The 19,508-nt window shown below is 35.4% G+C and overlaps 1 protein-coding gene and 1 long non-coding RNA gene across 4 annotated transcripts in view; one reads left to right on the top strand and one right to left on the bottom strand.

The window, feature by feature from the left end:
- LOC692949 (beadex/dLMO protein) overlaps positions 1-14,593 on the top strand; it is an 84,157-nt gene extending 69,564 nt beyond the window's left edge. For 2 of the 3 annotated variants that reach the window (XM_038014745.2, XM_038014746.2), the window contains 5 exons: positions 5,357-5,512; positions 6,038-6,210; positions 7,191-7,316; positions 12,212-12,362; positions 13,269-14,593. In XM_038014745.2, coding sequence (XP_037870673.1) covers positions 5,357-5,512; positions 6,038-6,210; positions 7,191-7,316; positions 12,212-12,362; positions 13,269-13,406 — 744 coding nt within the window. In that variant the 3' untranslated portion in view covers positions 13,407-14,593. 3 annotated transcript variants of the gene reach the window in all.
- On the bottom strand, positions 1,395-5,546 carry LOC134200000 (uncharacterized). Its single transcript, XR_009974729.1, has 2 exons — positions 4,019-5,546; positions 1,395-3,464 (listed from the first exon to the last, which is right to left on the bottom strand). It is a non-coding gene; the product is annotated as an uncharacterized LOC134200000 (long non-coding RNA).
- Positions 14,594-19,508: the final 4,915 nt, after the last annotated feature.

The following is a 19,508-nucleotide window of genomic DNA, read 5'->3' as shown; positions in this document are numbered from 1 at the left end:
GGAGCAGATTACGCGATAGGGGTTTAACCGAATAGCACCTAACTCGATTATGCGGCCATCCGTGATTGTGTTTGAGCCTATTAATGTTTGAATTTCGTTATATTATTGCGGCGGGCGAGCGCCGGTAATCTAATATGGGCTGGTTGGTATTAACGAAATTTCACGTCGAGTTCGCGGTTTCCGTTCTGCGGCGGCCGAGTGATAATGCTAGTGACATTTGCGTTCTAATTAGCCTCGTCCACAGTACTGGCTTTCCGATTTCGACTTTAATACACATGTCGTAAAGACGTTGTATGCGTGTCAATTTAAAACGCATGCACGAATTAAAGTTATTTTAATTAGCGAACCGTGTTTGAACAGAAACGGTGTAATGGCAAACGCCGAAAATATGTTTGCTGATGGCAAAGGGTGTGAAGTGTAGGCGAATCGTGCCATCTATACCTATATTAAAGAACAACTTAAAGGAAAGCAATCTGCTAAATAAGTGCCGTTGGAGTTGTTACGCTTAGGAGTATGCTCTACGTCATTTAAATGTATTTTATAGCAGTACAGTTTTGTTATGCTCAATAAAAATACATTATATGAAGCGATAGATTCATACAAACTAGCTATTCAAAAGATATTTGGTATGTATTGGTTAAGCTTAGTGGTGATGGTGGTGGAACTTAGAGGTTTTATTTTAAGCCCGCATAGGCAGATACTTTATATATATAGGCAGATAGGCAGATGGGCAGATGCCGCGAAGCTTTCATGCGATTAATATATTTGAGTGTCATGTCTCAAGTTGGGTGAGTATATTTTCATTGTGATATCTATGGTTTTCGATGACCACTTAACACCAGAATGATTGAAAATAGTAAATATAATAATAATAAAATACAATTTGGCACAAAACCACTCTATTTCTATTCAATTCAATTTACTAAATTAATCAATTTAATTTATTTATAGCATTAGGTATATTGCTTAATTAAATTATGAATTAACGAGTAACGAATGCAGAGATAAGGCAAGTCAGAGATCGTAATGTAATAAGTTCATAATTGAAGCATGTATTTGGTAATGGTAAATAACGCATTATGATATGCGTTTTTCTAACCTGCTTTTATTCATTTTACCTGTTGCTCTACAACTTCAAGACGTCCGATTAACTTGTAAATTAACACACGCTTCAAAGTCCGAAATAAATATAAAATTTTTATCACGTTGTCTTAATATGCTAACCAGAATCTACAGGATACATATTTTTTTAATCTTAACTTAACTTTGCTATTTCAAATAGCCTTATTGAGATTTGTTACAATTGCTATTGGATATAAACAAGAAGCAAAGAGTTTTCGAGCAAGAGTTAAGTTAAGTAATAATGAAGTAAGTTAAGTAATAGTTAGTAATTCCGTCATAATTTATTCGATTTTTAAATTCACTATATATCCGTAATAACATAAGTGAAAGTATAAAGTTGGTTATTTGTCTGAAGAAATCTTAAATAGAGCACCGTTGCAAGCGTTGCAAGTTGGTTGAATTATTTAGCTTCTCGTCTCGTTACTTTGCCGTCGTTTCCGCAGGTGTGGCGATCATATTGTGTCTCAGTCTCTCCCACACTGTCACAATCCATAATCTACGCAGAAGCCTCACTCACACCTCGCTCATATCTGTAAATGTAAAATGTGCATATTTTTATTGCAATGGCTACTATCTTATGTACAACACAAAAGTAATTGTTTATTGACATCGACTTGTATAATAAAATATTTTAAAACCTATTTAAAAGGTTTGTAAGTTAAATTTACTGTTCTCTTTTCGTTTGTTTCGGCTTTTTTTTAAATTATTTTCGGTTCTTCATTGAACTGCTATTATAGTTTAGTCAGCGTTTATCTCATCGGTCTATTTGTTAGTGATATTAATTATAGTTGTATAATATCCGCGTTCGACTCCTAGTCAGAGTCAGTATATTTCTTTTTGACACTTAAGTTGGATGGTATTAGGTTTCAATTACATTTGGAATTTGCATATAGGTATATAACTATATACAGGGTACAAGACCACGCGGTAGATTACCGTTACGATGGATCGACCAAATAAAGGCAGCTAAACAATCCTGTCAACAAGTGCACAAGAAAGGCCACGGTCCGCGAGGAATGGTGACGTCTTGTGAAGCGCACCACCACCTCAACTGACGACCGCGACTACTCTGCCTAGAGTGCAAACGAATGAGAAGAATAACATAACTGTTCTAGTCTCCACCAACGTGTATAGCTTATCGGCATATAAAATCCTAACTTGAAAATATTTTATACGTAATGTTTTCTATTAACATTTTTTAAACGTGCTCATGAACTAACTATAATAATTTTTATTCCTATGGGAGCTCGAGTTTCTAGATCTAAAAGGTCTACCAGATTGTTTTCGTTTGTCTGAAGGTGTATATTATAATGATTTATTTATAAATATAGACCTGTGAAATAGTGCGGTGTCTGTAGTAATTTACTTATGTATCAGTGCGAGACAGGGGCGCGTGTTCAACAAATCTCCCTCATCGCGACGTTTATTCTTTAATCTCGCTGATGAATTATGATTAGCGAAGTGCACTCAATCCTCTCAACGCCGTATAATAGCCTAGTTTATATTTCAATGCCGATATAATTAAAACGAAACATTTTTATGAAGGATTTTGAGGGAAAAACCAAACGAACTTTGCTTATAACTTGTGACGAGCGTACGTAAACGTATAAAGTATTTAATTTACAAAATTACACATGCATTAAGTGCAATTGCACACGAAATATGCATGAAATTCAACGTAAGCCCAACAAAAACCTCTATAGTCCGTTCAGAGCCGCGTAATAGCTCGCCGAGGGACCACAAACTCCGATTATCCAAACATAGAGCTCCCGAATCAGCGCTATGAAATTTTAACGTGTAATTGATTATGAAGTTGGTTGCTAATGGGCGAAAATAGTTTCTAATTTGAGTATGGTGGCAGCGTATAATTGGTCTCGGACCGCGTCGGTGTTAATCATTAACGCGGTGCGGGACACGTTGGATATGCGGACGCGGGCTCCCTCGCGAATCCAAAGCGCATCCTTCAATTTAGCGATGCCTGCAACACCGGTCCCAGCACGCCGCTGTTTAAGCGCATCCTTCAATTTAGCGATGCCTGCAACACCGCTCCCAGCACGCCGCTGTTTTATCTCGCTTAATAACCAACCAATTAGCCACTGACAGTCACGCGAAATTACTTTTGCATAGTTTCGTTTCCCGCTTCACGGCTGGCGTTCGTTAAATCCTAATTCGTGCGTATTGACGTTTTGAAAGTCAGAGCTAATGGAAGGCGTGAGCTTTTTTGCTTGGACTGCGTCTAATCTCGGTTGGATGCATTCGGCACGGGTTGTTTTCCGAGTGGCGTGGCGTGTTGCTGTCGTCGATCGGTAATTATTCACGAAGCTTCCGTTGACGGCCCGGTTCTGTAAAAAATGTCGCATTGAAAGCACCGACGTAAGTACATTACCGGTCGCTCGGATTTAACCGGATATAAACTAAGCAGGTTTACTCTGCGTTAGCGACTGTTGTTTACTGTTTAAAAAAATAATGTCTGTACCAGATTTTACATTAGAAATATTTCGTAAAAAAATTCTTAATTTGAAATTCTATTACGTACTTTCTTTATATTGCGATATGACATTAAAAATCAACATTGATCAGCACAACGATAACAAAAAACAAAATGATATGTATAAACAAATTATGTTGCAATGAAACTATTGAACATTTTGATTTTATAAAAGATAATAATAATGTGAGGTACGTTCGGAATGATTTATTATGTTTCATTTAAAGTAGCGTGTACCGCTAATTAGTTGTTTAATGCATGTGTTGCACTGAAACATGAGCTCTGACGCGATCAATTATTGAGTGTAAAGCATTACACAGCATGAAACATTGTTACGGTTTTGCCTTTGAAATTGAAGAATTACACTCGATCGTCCGTGATTTTAATAAGAATAGTTAATTAGCTTACTTAAACAAACAGTCGCTGACACGAATTTTTGGTTCAGTGTGCATGTTTCCGGCCAATATCAGTATCCCATTATTTACGTGCCGGCGGCGATCGGACGCACTCTCCAAAACACAAAAATAAGAGAGGCGAGCCATTCGTCACGGGCCTTACAATGGTCGGTATTGTTTCAGCCACGCTGCCTCTTATACACGTTTCCGTTGGACTAGAAAACGATTTCAGAGTTTTTTTTTTTGTTTTTTTTTTTTTTTTACTAATCCAGAGGTCGCAGATACAAGAGTTAAAATTGGCGGCGTATAAATAGTGCGAGGTTACAGCGGTTGCCAAATTTAATTGAATCTTATTTAAAAATGTTAATTAACCGTAACGCAGCCGCGAGCCGTGCTTGACGCGATTACTTACCTACTTTTTTTTTTCGTTCACAATCTCAATAGCGGCATAAGTTTTTGTTGTTGTTTATAAGTATTTTAAAGCCCATAATTTGTTCAGAAACGACGAATCGTGTTTCACGTTCTCATTAATCGCTTGAGTAGTTGTGCTAATTTTTTTTTAGTGTAGTCGTTATTACCGGCGATAACATTAACAGCTCAGCGTGTAATGCTGTAACACAAAATAGTTTTTATTTAATTTTATTATTATTTTATGACTTGTGCAATTTTTATTGAAAAATAAAATTCTTATGGTACTCAATTCCTCTAGTAATTGATGCTCATTATAAAGAACCTAGATCGTTAATATTGAATTGCAATTTCTGTTTGCTGAATATTCTGAATTTTATTTATTTATCGTAGTCTTGATAAATCTCTCTCTTAATATTACCATATTGGCAGCGGCTTGGTTCTGCTCCTGGCATTGCTGACGTCCACGAGCGATGGTAACCACACACCATCAGATGGGCCGTATGCTCGTCTGCTTACAAGAGCAATAAAATAAAAAGATGTGTGGTGTCGTGGGACACCGGATAGGAATGTAGTTCCTTATTATAAAAATATTAATTTTAAGTTCTATTCGTATATCGTATAAAGAAAATAATTATTCGGGTACACATTTTTTATTGTGATTTTTTTATTGATAAAAATAAAATAAAAACTATTTTACAAAGTTATCAACTTTATTTTATTCACAATTATTTATAAAAAATATATCATCAAAAAATATGTTATTTTTTGTACGTTATTACAAAGTTAAGTCGTACACTGTGCGTATTACTAATAAAATCTTACGTTACGGACGTTTTTTCCGTTAGGGATAGGGTACCCCTCCGCATCGTCCCATAAGGAACTTCGTTCCAAAAACAATGTAGCAATTGTGATTCTAAATGAGATCTTATTTTGTTTGCAGTGCGAGAGGCGAGTGCCGCATCAGCCGAGCGGCAGTCCAGTGTTAAGCTCGCAAATGCTGGCCATGGACGTTACGAAGGAAGCACGTTCGTCTCCCCTACCAGCTACATCGCAGGCAACGACTGTAACATCTGCACAGAATCCTCCTCAACCACAGGTAAAACACAAGAGATATCTATCCTATAGTAGTGGTCCCCCAGTTGTCGAAATTTATAAGTTTGAACATTATTATGGTTCTATTGCCAAAGATACTATTATATTATATTTCTATAATCACAGATTTCGCCAAAGCTACGCTATAGACATTAATCTATTCTCAATTTGACCACACACTTTAACAATAAGCAAAAGAGTATATAGAGTATATAGGTATATCAACGTGTGTATGTCAAATAAATGGAGCCCATAGACATCTACAACGTAAATGCGCCACCCACCTTGAGATATAAGTTCTAAGGTCTCAAGTATAATTACAACCGCTGCCCCACCCTACAAACTGAAACGCATTACTGCTTTACGGCAGAAATAGGCAGGATGAAGGTACGTACCCGTGCGGACTCACAAGAGGTCCTACCACCAGTAAAAAGAGGTCCTAGTGTGGGAAATTTCATACTCCTCCGTCCGATAATAATTAGCGCTCACTCAGTAGCGGCTTTTTACTGATGTCATATAATCTCGGCAGATATGCGCTGGGTGCAGCAAAGTGATCACCGAGCGGTATCTCTTGAAGGCTTTGGATCAACTGTGGCACGAGGACTGTTTGAAGTGCGGCTGCTGCGACTGCCGACTCGGGGAGGTTGGCCACACTCTGTACACGCGCGCCAACCTAATTCTCTGCAAGAGAGATTATTTGAGGTATATTTTTTATTCGGACTTCTTCAAGCTTTACTAGATGATGACCGTTTTTTTTTATAACGCCATCTTGTTGTGTCTTAAAAGCAGTTAGTTGCTCTCAATTAATAAAAATAGTATTATTATTCGCCAATAGATGTCGGGAAGAGTCATAAAGTTGATTATTGATAAAGCTGATTATTGAAAACACGAATAAAACAACATTTTCTAAAAATAAATCGTAGCTAGATCGATTTATCGCCCCCGAAAACCCCTGTATACTAAATTTTATGAAAATCGTTTGAGCCGTTTCCGAGATTCAGATTATCTTATACCTTTAAACGAGCAATTCTTGTATACGACGTCCAATGTATTCGCATCAAGCGCTGTGACTATGTCGGTGTTCAAATTCCTCAGGTATACTTAACGCATGTTGTCGAGCTACCTCCAGGATTAGAGAATAATAAAATCGTGTAATACATATAAACCAAAACGTAAAAAATCCACTACTATTACGTATTGCGTTACTATAAGTTACTATAAGTTCTGGTATCGACATCGACATGCCAATTTAAGCCGCGGGACAATCACGCGTTTCAGTTTGAAGCATAATATGTCAAGACAATATGTCTATTGCTTCTGAACACCACTAATCAAGTTGGCCGTAAGATGTTTAATACATTTAAGCTATAGCGGTGTCTTGATATCTGGAATAGTAGTGGTTTTGATACATATCTGTTGGAGTTTGAATGTGTAAGTAATGGCAGGCAACACTTGTCACATGTGAAGTGGCAGTTTTCGAATATCGGAATGTTTATTTAAATGTTATAAAAGATGATTGTTTTTTGTTATAACTATCTACTACTCCAATAGAACCGTCTAACGATATCTATGGATTCAGGTGACTACTACTGATAACTTGGCATCAAATCAGCCGTGAACTCGACTGCCGGCTTAGACAATAAAATGTATGTTTTTATTAATAATCTCTATATATCAATCAGGTTATTCGGCAATACTGGATACTGTGCTGCTTGTAATAAAGTGATCCCCGCGTTCGAAATGGTGATGAGGGCTCGCAGTAACGTCTATCATCTGGAATGTTTCGCTTGCCAACAGTGCAACCACAGGTTTGTAATCATTATAACTGTCTGAAGTCTTTTGAAGTCGTCGTGGCCTAAAGGATAAGACGTCCGCTGCATTCGTTCGTATGTAGCGATGCAACGGTGTTCGAATCCCGTCGGCGGGTACCAATTTTTCCAATAAAATACGTACTTAACAAATATTCACGATTAACTTCCACGCTGAAGGAATAACATCGTGTAATAAAAATCAAACTCGCAAAATTATAATTTGCGTAATTACCAGTGGTAGGACATCTTGTGAGTCCGCACGAGTAGGTACCACCAGCCTGCCTGTTTCTGCCCTGAAGCAGTAATGGGTTTCAGTTTGAAGGGCGGGGCAGCCGTTGTACTGTCAAATTGAGACCTTAGAACTCATGTCTCAAGGCGGCATTTACGTTGTAGATGTCTATGGGCTCCGATAAACACTTAACACCAGGTGGGCCGTGAGCTCGTCCATCTATATAAGCAATAAAAGGTATATAAGTGTATACATATATGTATCAACTTCATTCAAGGCAAGCTAGAAACGATAAAGTTATTCTGTTCGAAAATTTAACTTCGTTTTTTATCGCTTAATGAATATTCCGGAGGACTTATAAGTTTTCATTACGTAAAAGTAAAATTCTAACTATCGAATTATCATCAATCAAATTGTTCTAAAATAATAGGATGGCTAATCAACGAACAACTTTTAATGTTATACATAGATAAGTTTAGAAGATTGTTGTAGAAACTGCAACTGCTCTTTACTTGTTTGTACTTTACTAATTACTTTCACGATAACAAGCAATTAAGATACAGCCTGAAAGTTATAATCTATTGTTTTCATCCACCAACAATTAAGTCAAAGTATTTCTTTGATGATTAAAAAAATATTTCCGTTTTTATTTCATAATTTCGTGTGTAAAATCAATAAAAAACATTTTTTTGTGTGTAAAAAAAAATAAACGAAATTAATTGTGAAAAGTACCTATATGTGTAATGGAGAATTTAAGCGTAGCTAAGTGATGACCCTATCTCTTTTACAGCCCATCATCATGACGATAACGTTGTATGCTATTTTATTCCTACTTATTTTTATCTGTGTACTATCATTATCGGATTTTAGGGGTATCACAATTTATCATTTTTGAACGCATTTTTAATACTCTTAATTTTAGAAATGAAGAGACATGTAATCGAATTACTTATTTAAAAATGAATAAATTTAAATTTTAAGTAGTTTCTTTTTTTTCACTCAATCACGACGGTACAAAACTGATTCGTGTAGGGAGCAGCGTAATTGTTCATTCGTCTCACGATCGAAAAACGAGTGAGATTAAATTTTCCGCTACATAATACAACCCTCACTCGATAAGAAATGTCTAATAGTACAACGAAAAGTATTTAGGTTTATGCGAATTACATTGTATCGCATACAAAGTTAAGAATTTTGTTACTACGATTGCTTTTTTTTGTTTGCAATGTTACTTAAGCCGTGAACAGGAATTCATAATTCCTCACGACAACAATTGTAACATTATGTCTTCTTTCTACTTACAACGTGCAAATACAATTGAATATAAAGTTTTTATTGGTACTTTTGTGGTGTCAAAGACTACCAAACACCTAACTGATAATTTGACCAAGAGAACTCTTAGAACATTTTGAATAGCAAAATTACATCTTATAAAATTTTCTTCGGTCTTCACAAGTATTTTTTATTGGTGATAGGACCTCTTGTGAGTCCGTGCGGGTAGGTACCACCACCCTGCCTATTTCTTCCGTGAAGCAGTAATGCGTTTCGGTTTGAAGGGTGGGGCAGCCGTTGTAACTATACTGAGTACTTACAACTTATATCTCAAGGTGGGTGGCGCATTTACGTTGTAGATATGTCTATGGGCTCCAGTAACCACTTAACATCAGGTGGGCTGTGAGCTTGTCCACCCATCTAAGCAATAAAATAAAATAAATTAGATATATGTGATTATAAACAGCCTTTAATTCTTATTATCGAGTTTAGTATTTCCGACGTGTCGAATCGAATACCTCATAGTTTTCGTACACAAGTGATTAACCAAAAAAAAGCAGAAGTTTTGCATTTTCAAATCGTGCACTTTCGTATCTTCATAGGTTAATTTAGCAGGTACAGTTCGCAAATACGTTGAGCCCTTGAATACCCTCGGCGCTAACCTATAATACTATCCAGTGATGTTTATCAAGCACTTCAGCTTGCAAATAAAATTGAACGATGAACATTTATAAGTGAAAACAAATACAAGGAACAAGAAAGTAATATGGATTTTCAATTTAAACAAGAAGCAGATTAATTTGAGATTAAAGATTCACAAATAGTTCAATATAACTTTTTAATGTAGCGCCATAAATTTTAATCCATTTATGTGTTTGGACTAAACTAAAAAAAAGATGTGTGGTGTCGTGGGACACCGGATAGGAACGAAGCTCCTTATTATAAAAATATTAATTTTAAGTTCTATTCGAGGTATAAAGAAAATAAAACTGGAGGTTTCACAACGACCCACGGTCATTCGGTAACGTGCGAACTTATTGTGGTACACTTCATTCACGGTTGTTGGCATAAGAGTTAGTGTATTGCGCAAACGAACGCTCTGAGATCGTGGTCAATGAATGATAAAAAATATGTAATTTTTTGTACGTTATTACAAAGTTAAGTCGTATACTGTGTGCATTACTAATTTGTACGTTATTACAAAGTTAAGTCGTACACTGTGTGCATTACTAATAAAAATCTTACGTTACGGACGTTTTTTCCCGGTTAGGGTACCCCTCCACATCGTCCCATAAGAAACTTCGTTCCAAAATACGATAAACTATCTATTAAATACACCTTATTACGGCATATCAATATTTAAATTTAAATTAAATCAATTGACTCCATTAACATAAACCAAGCAAACAAAACTAAAATTTAATTGCAATGCTTTTTGTTTCATTACTCACACGATTTAAATAAACTATTTGAAGGTTATAATTTAATTTTCAATTCCCATTTTGTTTTGCACGTAAATAGCGTAGTAGTTGGAGACGCGGGATCGGCAATCTTCCTTGGACTGCGTCCTTTTAAATAATACAAAGGTCGCGAAGATTGGTCCCACTATGAATGGTTTATACTGCTTTATACGTTACTTGTGGACCTTTTCCGTGTTAGAAGATCTCTGGCGACGTCTCAACGAATTATATATTTATTCGAGCGCTTTTTGAATCTGTATTCAACCGTTTTCGGAATGTTTTTAGAGAATGAAAACGTCTAGTCGCACATATACTGATATGAGCCAAGTGTAATGTAAAAAAATTGTGTAAAGTAAAAAAAATTAACGAGTTTATTCACCATAACCTTCATTCACTATGATTCATGAGCCTTATATCACAATTGCATTGGTTTAATGGCGATTATAGCTTTTTTCAATTAATTAAATTTAAAATATGTTTATCAGTAAACATATTAAATTAAAGCTACACTGTAGAAAGCAAAAAGAAATATTAACTAGCTTTACAAAAAATCAATACAATTATTAACATAACGTTATTACGGTACATCGTGTTTGCCGAACAATACGTGCAACACACTAAATATCACGTAGAAATCAATTTCCACGACGGTGGAAATCTGAATCCAATTTGCGGACTGTCCGATCGGACTGGACAGCAGATATCACGGACAAATATCGCTAAACGGCTAAATAATTTAGTAGCAATCTGCTGGTGCACGGCAGACTCGCCCGCGGCGGAAACCGTGCGTACGGATCGCACTCCGTCCGCCGCCAGCGGTGAAACTGTCGCATCTTCCCGCCACTATTTTGATATCAAATCAAAATTTGCTTTCGCTGCTCTGTGACGTTTAGTGTTGGAACGTTCTACATTGAAATATATTTGCTAGAATTTGTTGGAGCGGCCATATAAAACGAAATTAAGCAATACCAAAATTAACTTAACATGTAACCTACTATCATTGTCTTGCTGTGTTATGACGAACTACTGATAAAGACTATGTGACAGCTACTCGATCCTCTTCATATTCGTTACGTGTTCGCGATTCAACAGCTATCTGAAATCCATTGTCTTACGAGGAAGGGGAAGCAGCGAACAGACGCATCCGTTTAAAATGTCAAACTTGGCGTCCGTGCCAACGCGACGCGAAACAATCACGTACCGTACAAAGCTTAACTTGCACCCAGTCATTAAAATTTCGTTTTCCATCTTTTCCATTACGCGGACGCAGATAAAAAAAAAACATAAAATAAAAAGCGACAAGCTCGAAACAAAAGTCTGGAACGAAGAGAACAGGAAATAAAGTTAATTAAGAGCGGTGAAATCGACTGAGTTGCGGTGGAAATTGGCCCCTTAAAAAAGAGACATTTGTAGCGGAGCTATTGCGCTTAATTTTTGAGACAAGCGAAACAAAAGAGTTGGCAGGGTGGCTTGAGAAGCGGGGCGCGGAAGGGAAGGGGAGGGAAGGAGGGGAGATAAGGACAGTGTTATCAGCTACGGCTCCGGACGGCGGCGACCACTGGCGAGTCGAAGGCGATACCTTTTGTTTAGCCACATTGAGGGATGCTCGCTTGCGTGACGTTATCGCGCCTACTTGCTTCACGTTGACCTTTCCACTCATGACAGTAAATTTTCTTTTTTGGACGTTTTATGGTGGTTTCCTTCCGTACTCCTCATCAAAGTAATGATAGTCCTGATAAAATCTAACGTCTAAAGCCGTTTGTAACAGATTAAACGTGAAATAAAATGAATTTTAAACGATATTCTTAAGTAGCCTTAGAAATGCTAGTGGATTTAATGTAATCATAGTTTCTTATAACGCTCACATTTTCTCATGTATATCTTTTAGGTTAAATCCTGGTTAGTGTTTTTAACAATATTTTTGTTGGCAGATTTTGTGTGGGCGATCGATTCTATTTATGCGAAAATAAGATTCTCTGCGAGTACGATTACGAAGAGAGGCTGGTTTTCGCAAACATGGCGTACAATCCACCACCGCTGGCACATCTCAAGCGACAGACTACGCATTTGCCTCCACCTCCGGTAAATATCACTTTTGTATTCAATGTTATTTTTTATACAAATATCGGTATAAAATGGTATCATAGATTAAAGGTTTTTACTATAAAAGAATTTCAAAATCTAAGTTCTCGTCAAATAAGCCAATTATAAAATTAGAAGAAATTTGAATCCTCCAAGGTTTATTTTAAATTTTCCTTATTTATCAGTGTGTAAATATTTAAAAACATTTAGTTCATTGTAAATAAATAAATGTACTAGATGTAACTTACTATATTGAATGGGTACTATCCTATTTAGTCTGCTGCAAGGAAATCACGCATTCCAGTTAAGAATGAATTTATATTTTTTCAAGTCTGGAGGCGACAATCATGTTCTAATCAAAGGGATGCGGCAAACGCTTAACTCAAGCTTATTTACGTTTAAAAATAAATTTTAATAAATTGGGTGCATGGTATCAGCAGTTATAAATATTTTATGAACAGATATGAGTAGAAGGGTTATTTTGATAATATCCTGAAAAGCACCCCACGCTTTCTTACAATAAAATATTTTTTTCTTACATTATTTTTAATTCAAGTTTATTAAAATTTATATTCTATCTTTTAGTTGGATTTTCTATAAAAGCGTATTTTTTTGTTTTTTTTAACTATTATTTATTTTTCATTTTTTAGGTGAATTTCAATTTTTCAATCATTTTTTTTAATTATTGAATTGTCATCGGTCATAAGTATGCCAAATTTCGAATTAATCCGACGTTTTGAAGAGGGTGAAAATCATGTTCAAAGATTCCGTTACATATTAACATACATACGTCTGAAGCTAATAAAAGCTTATTAAAATTACAATTGATTTTATGCTGAACATTTACTTAATGCTAAATATTTACTTAATGCTGAACATTTACTTAATGCTGAACATTTTGAATAGACGAGCGGTGCGATGGGCGGCCTCATGAACGGGTCAGGTCGTTCCGGCGACATGAACAACAACATGTCCGGTTCGTCTCCGGCTCCGTTTGCTGCCCCCCCGCACCTCAAGCCCCTGGGCCTCTCGGCGACTAGCTGAGATTACCGCGTATGAGACGCGGCCCACCCGTATGCCAAGTATCAAAACTGAACAGTCGTACTAAACTAAGTAAGCGACCCAAAGACTAGAGCGTCAGTGTGTTAAAACAAAAGTGGGTAATTTGTGTCAGTGTTATATTTATTATGTAATAAAAGCAAAGTAAATGCCAAACCGTAGTTAGTTGTCATTGTTACTAGTTCGTAATTATTTGATGACGTAATTTAGATCGAATAAAAACAATTTTTTTTAGTAATATAATTGTTTGATCTCAATGAACGATTTCAATTAATTAAAATAGCATAATGTTTATCGTGGAAGCCTGAACGATCTTGTAAACTATTTGGAGTTTGCTAACAAAAAGAAAAGTTCGCATTAGCTAGTTAGTATCGAAGATGATTGTACGTGTGACAAGCTCTAAGAAGTGCGGGCTTAAAGACTGGCAGGTTTTAGTGAAAAATATAAAATTTATGAAATAATTGGCGTTGATGTAAATAGTATCGTTTATTGTAGTTTAATGTAAAATATGAAATAGTACAAGATTTTTTTGTCTCAATTTCTGGATCGAATAACGTGTAATTTGGGCTAAGCCATTTTAATTTTATATTTTAGTTTTCAACATTATGATTTTACTGTCCAAGAATGCGGTCGAAGACAAACTTTTGCATGTTATTATCAAATAATTTCGGTAAAATAGTAAATTGATTTAAAACGATTTTCTTTGATAATAATTTGTTGTTTCTTTTTATGTAAATTGTAAAAACTGTTAAGTTTTATTAACAATATTGTTGAAACGTTTGTATTATTTATGTAAATAAATTTCCATAGCCTATTATTGTATTTCGGTAAATAAGAAATGTTCGAACTGTATAGCTGATGTTTTAAATGTATAAAATAATATTCAATATTAAATAGTTCAAATTAGTTTTTTTTAGATATAATATTGTAATTATATTACGTTTATTTTGCATTTCATCTAGATGCAGCTGCCAGCAAACTATTCGATAATTTCAATTTCAATGATGCTAATAATCTTAGAATCCTAAATAATAATACGTTGGCGGCTATACATCCTCCTGCACTCGTAAATGCAGACAATCCTTCACACGTTTGTATAAATATGAATGTGACAGGTCTTTAACCAATGATACGACCAAAGATGTAGCTCATTAAAACCTTGTTTAAAATAATTTGTGATTTCATTTCCGATATTTCAATTCCTGAAAATCTCACATAAGCAGGTGTACAAAATGAATAATACCGTTTCTAAAATTTTACTATCTAGTATTTAGGGTAAATTCAGTGGTTTCTAATAGTTTTCTCGCTAGTCGGAAACTAACATTGTCAATAGCATGTACGATACCGTTTACTACAACAGTAGACCAAAGTATCATCAAACATATTAAGATTACGATTAAAAAAACGTTTAGTAATAATTATCAAAAAAGTTCTCCCAATAACATTTATCTAATTATTAAAACGAATTTATATTTATTTATTTATATAGATACATATATATATTAAAACGAATTAAAAAATACATATACATAATTTGTATTGTCATTTTGTCGCTGTTAAATCGACAAAGATACAGAATAACATTAAAAATCATAAACTGTAGCTTTTTTTAGACAAAAAAATCTCACAAAAATTCCTTGATAGGTTTCCCAACTGTAACACACATAAAATGTAAACAGACAATGAATGTTATTTCGCAACAGGGGGCAGAGGTGAGCGGAAATTTGAAAAGATACTATTTTAGTGGGTGAAAATCGACAATGAAGCGATCTCATATCGGAGCATTACGCGACCGCTAGTAGCTACGCCGCCACGCTCTCTGATATCAACCACTAAAGGAGTACGAAATCGTCTACAGAGTACAGATTGCACAGTAAATTCAAAATAAATCCGTTAATTTTTAGTTTTATTCACAACTAGACGTTTCCTGAAGCTCTACGTATTTTGAATAAAAACTTTGAATAACTTGAACTAAGTGAATAATGGGTGAATTTAATTTTATCTGCGCTATTTAAGATAAATTAAATCAAAATCTGTCCGATAAATGACGGTAATCTGTTTTATGGTATGGTGGTACAATAAAGTCAGAGATCGCTGATGCGCAATATCCTGGGAATTCCTCAGTAGCTTTTACATCTCCGAGAAGAGATGGCTATTCTAGACCAACACAAGAAAATATTAGAAATATTAAAATAGGTTGTTTCAGTGTTGTTTTAAACAAACGAGATGACCTCGACTTTTTTTCTTCTCGGGTTTAACTTTTAATTTAATTTAATTTTACAATTTCTGATGTTTTGAATACCGCACAGTACTCGTAGCCTCAAAAACACGAAATTAAAAAAATTTACACTTATGAATATTATATTTTAAGCATTTAGTAAATATAAAAGTAAAAATCTTCACCAATAACCTCCGCGATGAAGGAATAGCATCGTGTAATAAAATCAAACCTGTAAAAAATAATAATTTGCGTAATTACTTGTGGGCTCCTTAGCACACACGGGTAGATACTAACAGCTTGCTTATTTCTGCCGTGAAGCATTACGGTTTCCATTTCTGTTTTAAGGGTGGGGCAGCCGTTGTACTGTAAAAACTGAAAATTAGAATTCATTTGTCAAGATGGGCGGCGGCATTATGGCATGGTCGATGTCTATGGGCTCCGGTGAACACTTAACACCGGGTAAGCCGTGAGCTCGTGCACCCATCTATTGCAATAAAAACCCTGATCTTTGTTGGTTCTTAACGCAGTTCAAGATACTCTATTGCGTGCCCATAAATAAATGGTAAACAGGTTGCCCAAACAATATAATAAGATAGGTTCTTAGCAATAAAAAATAATTAATATTTATATATTAGTTTGAGTTTTATGCTAACAGTACAGAGCGGACGTGTATACAAGAAAAATCACCCCAATTTCCCGGCACTTCGCCGCCCTCATTGTCGGCCCAGTACGCCCTGATAGAATTGTTATCGATGCCATCTTTAATTTCAGCTCCACAAACATAACCATATTCACCCTAAACTGTTTGGATTAATTTAAAGGAATAGCACAAGAATCTATAGACGTCTAAGTCACATAATCATACGTGAATACCTTGAAACATGAGGTTGATTATATTGTATAACGACTGACCGACTCTTACTTTGCTTCGCGCCAATGGTAGCCATAACCTACTGATGCCAGCTTAATGTACTACTCGGTAAAATGTATTTAAACATACAATGAATGGCTGATGGTAGGACCTCTTGTGAGTCCGCGCGGGTAGGTATCACCACCCTGTCTGTTTCTGCCGTGAAGCAGTAATGCATTTTCGGTTTGAAGGGTGGGGCAGCCGTTGTAACTATACTTGAGACCTTAGAACTTATATCTGAAAGAAAAAAAATCGCGAAATTCGGTCCACAAATATGCTGCTACTATATTATATAATAATTTAAAACTATAAAAATAATTGTTGTTTTTATCAGAATTGCCGTGTAAACGTACAGGCTGTAATATGATAGTTCTCAAAGTCGAAATTATATTGAATCCTTGCCTTAGTCTTGACCATAGATTATACACTTAATATATGTCTTGACGTAAAACTGTCTTCATTAATTGTATTATGCACGAATAATTAATTTTGGTATATTCGTATTTCCCAAGCTCTGACTTTATTTTCGGAATCGTTTTAAATATCAGCTACATTAAAAAATCTGAGAACTAAAATTTGAATTCTGAACTGGGCTTTCCCGTGACAAACACGATAATGAGACGCGTAAATATCGCAATGGCACAAATCGAAACCATTAGACAAACAAAAAATGGAAATAAAACAGCGTAGGAAGCCGGCGCACACCACTGATGGCTTCTTGCAATAATTTCCGTTTTCAATGAACGCGTTTTTCTTTTTCTTATCACCGCACGAACTAAGATGGTTGGGAATAAATTGAAATACAAAATTGATTGTTGACTTTTCCCGGGCGCTTTATTACTGTCACAAATAGGAAAGAGATTGAAAATTGCCTACAGTCGACGGTAGAAGCGGATACAGTTATACTTTCAATAACATTTTTTTGTTTACTTACAATGATTTATTTCGATTTGTAATATCATATTATGCTCGGCATTCGTGCGTATCCTTTTTGTCTGTATAAATAAACCGATAGAGGTCTGCCTTTGTGCGCGCATCACGTAAAACTACTACATAGATTTCCATTAATTTTCTAAATTAAAAATATAGACACTCAGATATATCTTCATTTAATACAAAGTTATTTCACTTTATAAGCGTGTGTACTAGTAGTACTTGAAATATTGTATTTTTAGTTTTGTGAATCTGCACTATGGTTATGTTAAATTTCTTAACATATAATGCAACAAAAATTCGTGTCGTATTTGGCTTAATTAATTACATTTTAGAAAACAATTTATATATTATAATTTATGTTTTATACTTAGGTTTCTTATATATACAATAATCAGCAATGTTACAGGATACGTAACAGTGCCTCTTGTTGGCACAGCATATTATTTTATTCTTCGCTTTGGTGGACGAGCAGCTTAATTCCGGGTCGTGATTGTGCTAACGGCAGTTTTCAGTTTTGCATTCCTACTGGGAAGTCATTCGGAAAAATATTTTACACGGGACCTATTCTCCTGTATCTCTGGAAAACCGAGTCTGGTTCGAGTTTTTATATACAAATACTTGGGGTAGGAGAGCTCTAATAAAACTGGTTCATGGCCCTCGTTGTACTTATTTTATCTGAGTTTTAATTATTAAAAGTTTATGAACTGCTTATTTCTTTTTACGAGATTGTTGAATTAATTTATTTTGTTTGTTAACTCATTGTATTTCGCGTTAATGTTAATTGCCTAAAGTTAAAATGATTTTTTTGTTTAAGTTTTTTGTTTTGTTTTCAGAAGTCTATTTTTGTATTTAGTCTACAACTCTACACTAAGAAATATCGTAACTTACGTTTATATGATCAATGTGAGAATCTTGTGAATGAAAAATAAATTTCAATCGAATGATCAAGTCGATTTATTTTCAAATTTACAGTTAGCGAAGGCACGTCTCAGGAATATCATAAAACAGTTTTAAATTCACGGAGAGATATTCACATTGAAACTTCATTCGGTACAGAAGCTCCGTTGTAAGTAAATTTAACTTTAAAATATGCATAACAGTTTTCCGATGCGAACCCCATTCGGAATTTAAACACATTGAGGAGTATTAAGATACATTTCGATTCAAACGTTTTGAGAATTTAAAATTTTCACCTCTTCCATTTTCTAGCTTCAAATAATTTCCTATTTATCGCGCTTTTTAACATGTTTTGTTTTCTGTTCTCATCTTTTCACGTATCCTTGTATCGGTGTATCGATATTAACATTTTATCACTATTATCGTATCAGCCGTAACGCGCCCGCTGTCCTAACATAGAACTTGTGAAAGTTTAAGACTATGTCCGAGGCTGTACATTTTGTACTAGCAAAAAGAATTGTCCATGAGATTCATGGCTAGATACCAACTACTCCCTTTCTCGCTCTCTTTCTTAGCTGGTCTATATACATATAATAAATAAGAAGCCATCGTGGCCTAGATTAAGACGTCCCGGTGCATTCGTATATAACGACGCAACGGTGTTCGAATCCCGCAGGCGGGTACCAACTTTTTTAATGAAATACGTACTTGACAAATGCTCTTGATTGACTTCCACGGTGAAGGAATACCATTGTGCAATAAAAATCAAACCCGCAAAATTATAATTTGCATAATTACTAGTGGTAGGCATCTTGTGTGTCCGCACGAGTAGGTACCACCACTCTGCCTATTTCTGCCGTGAAGTAGTAATGCGTTTCGGTTTGAAGGGTGGGGCAGCCTTTGTAACTATACCTTAGAACTTATATACCTCAGGGTGGGTGGCGTTGTAGATGTCTATGGGTTCCAGTAACTACTTAACATCAGGTGGGCTGTGAGCTCGTCCACCCATCAAATTAAAAAAAAATCTACACACTGCAATTTCGACACTAATAAACGCTAGTCCTGTAATCCTACAATCCAATAGTTCAGTAGAATGGTTTGTCCATCAATAGTCTTCCCACCA

This window comes from Bombyx mori, chromosome 13, assembly GCF_030269925.1.
Source record: "Bombyx mori chromosome 13, ASM3026992v2".
In the NCBI taxonomy this organism is placed as follows: Eukaryota; Metazoa; Arthropoda; class Insecta; order Lepidoptera; family Bombycidae; genus Bombyx; species Bombyx mori.
This window is presented reverse-complemented; position numbering and strand designations above follow the sequence as displayed.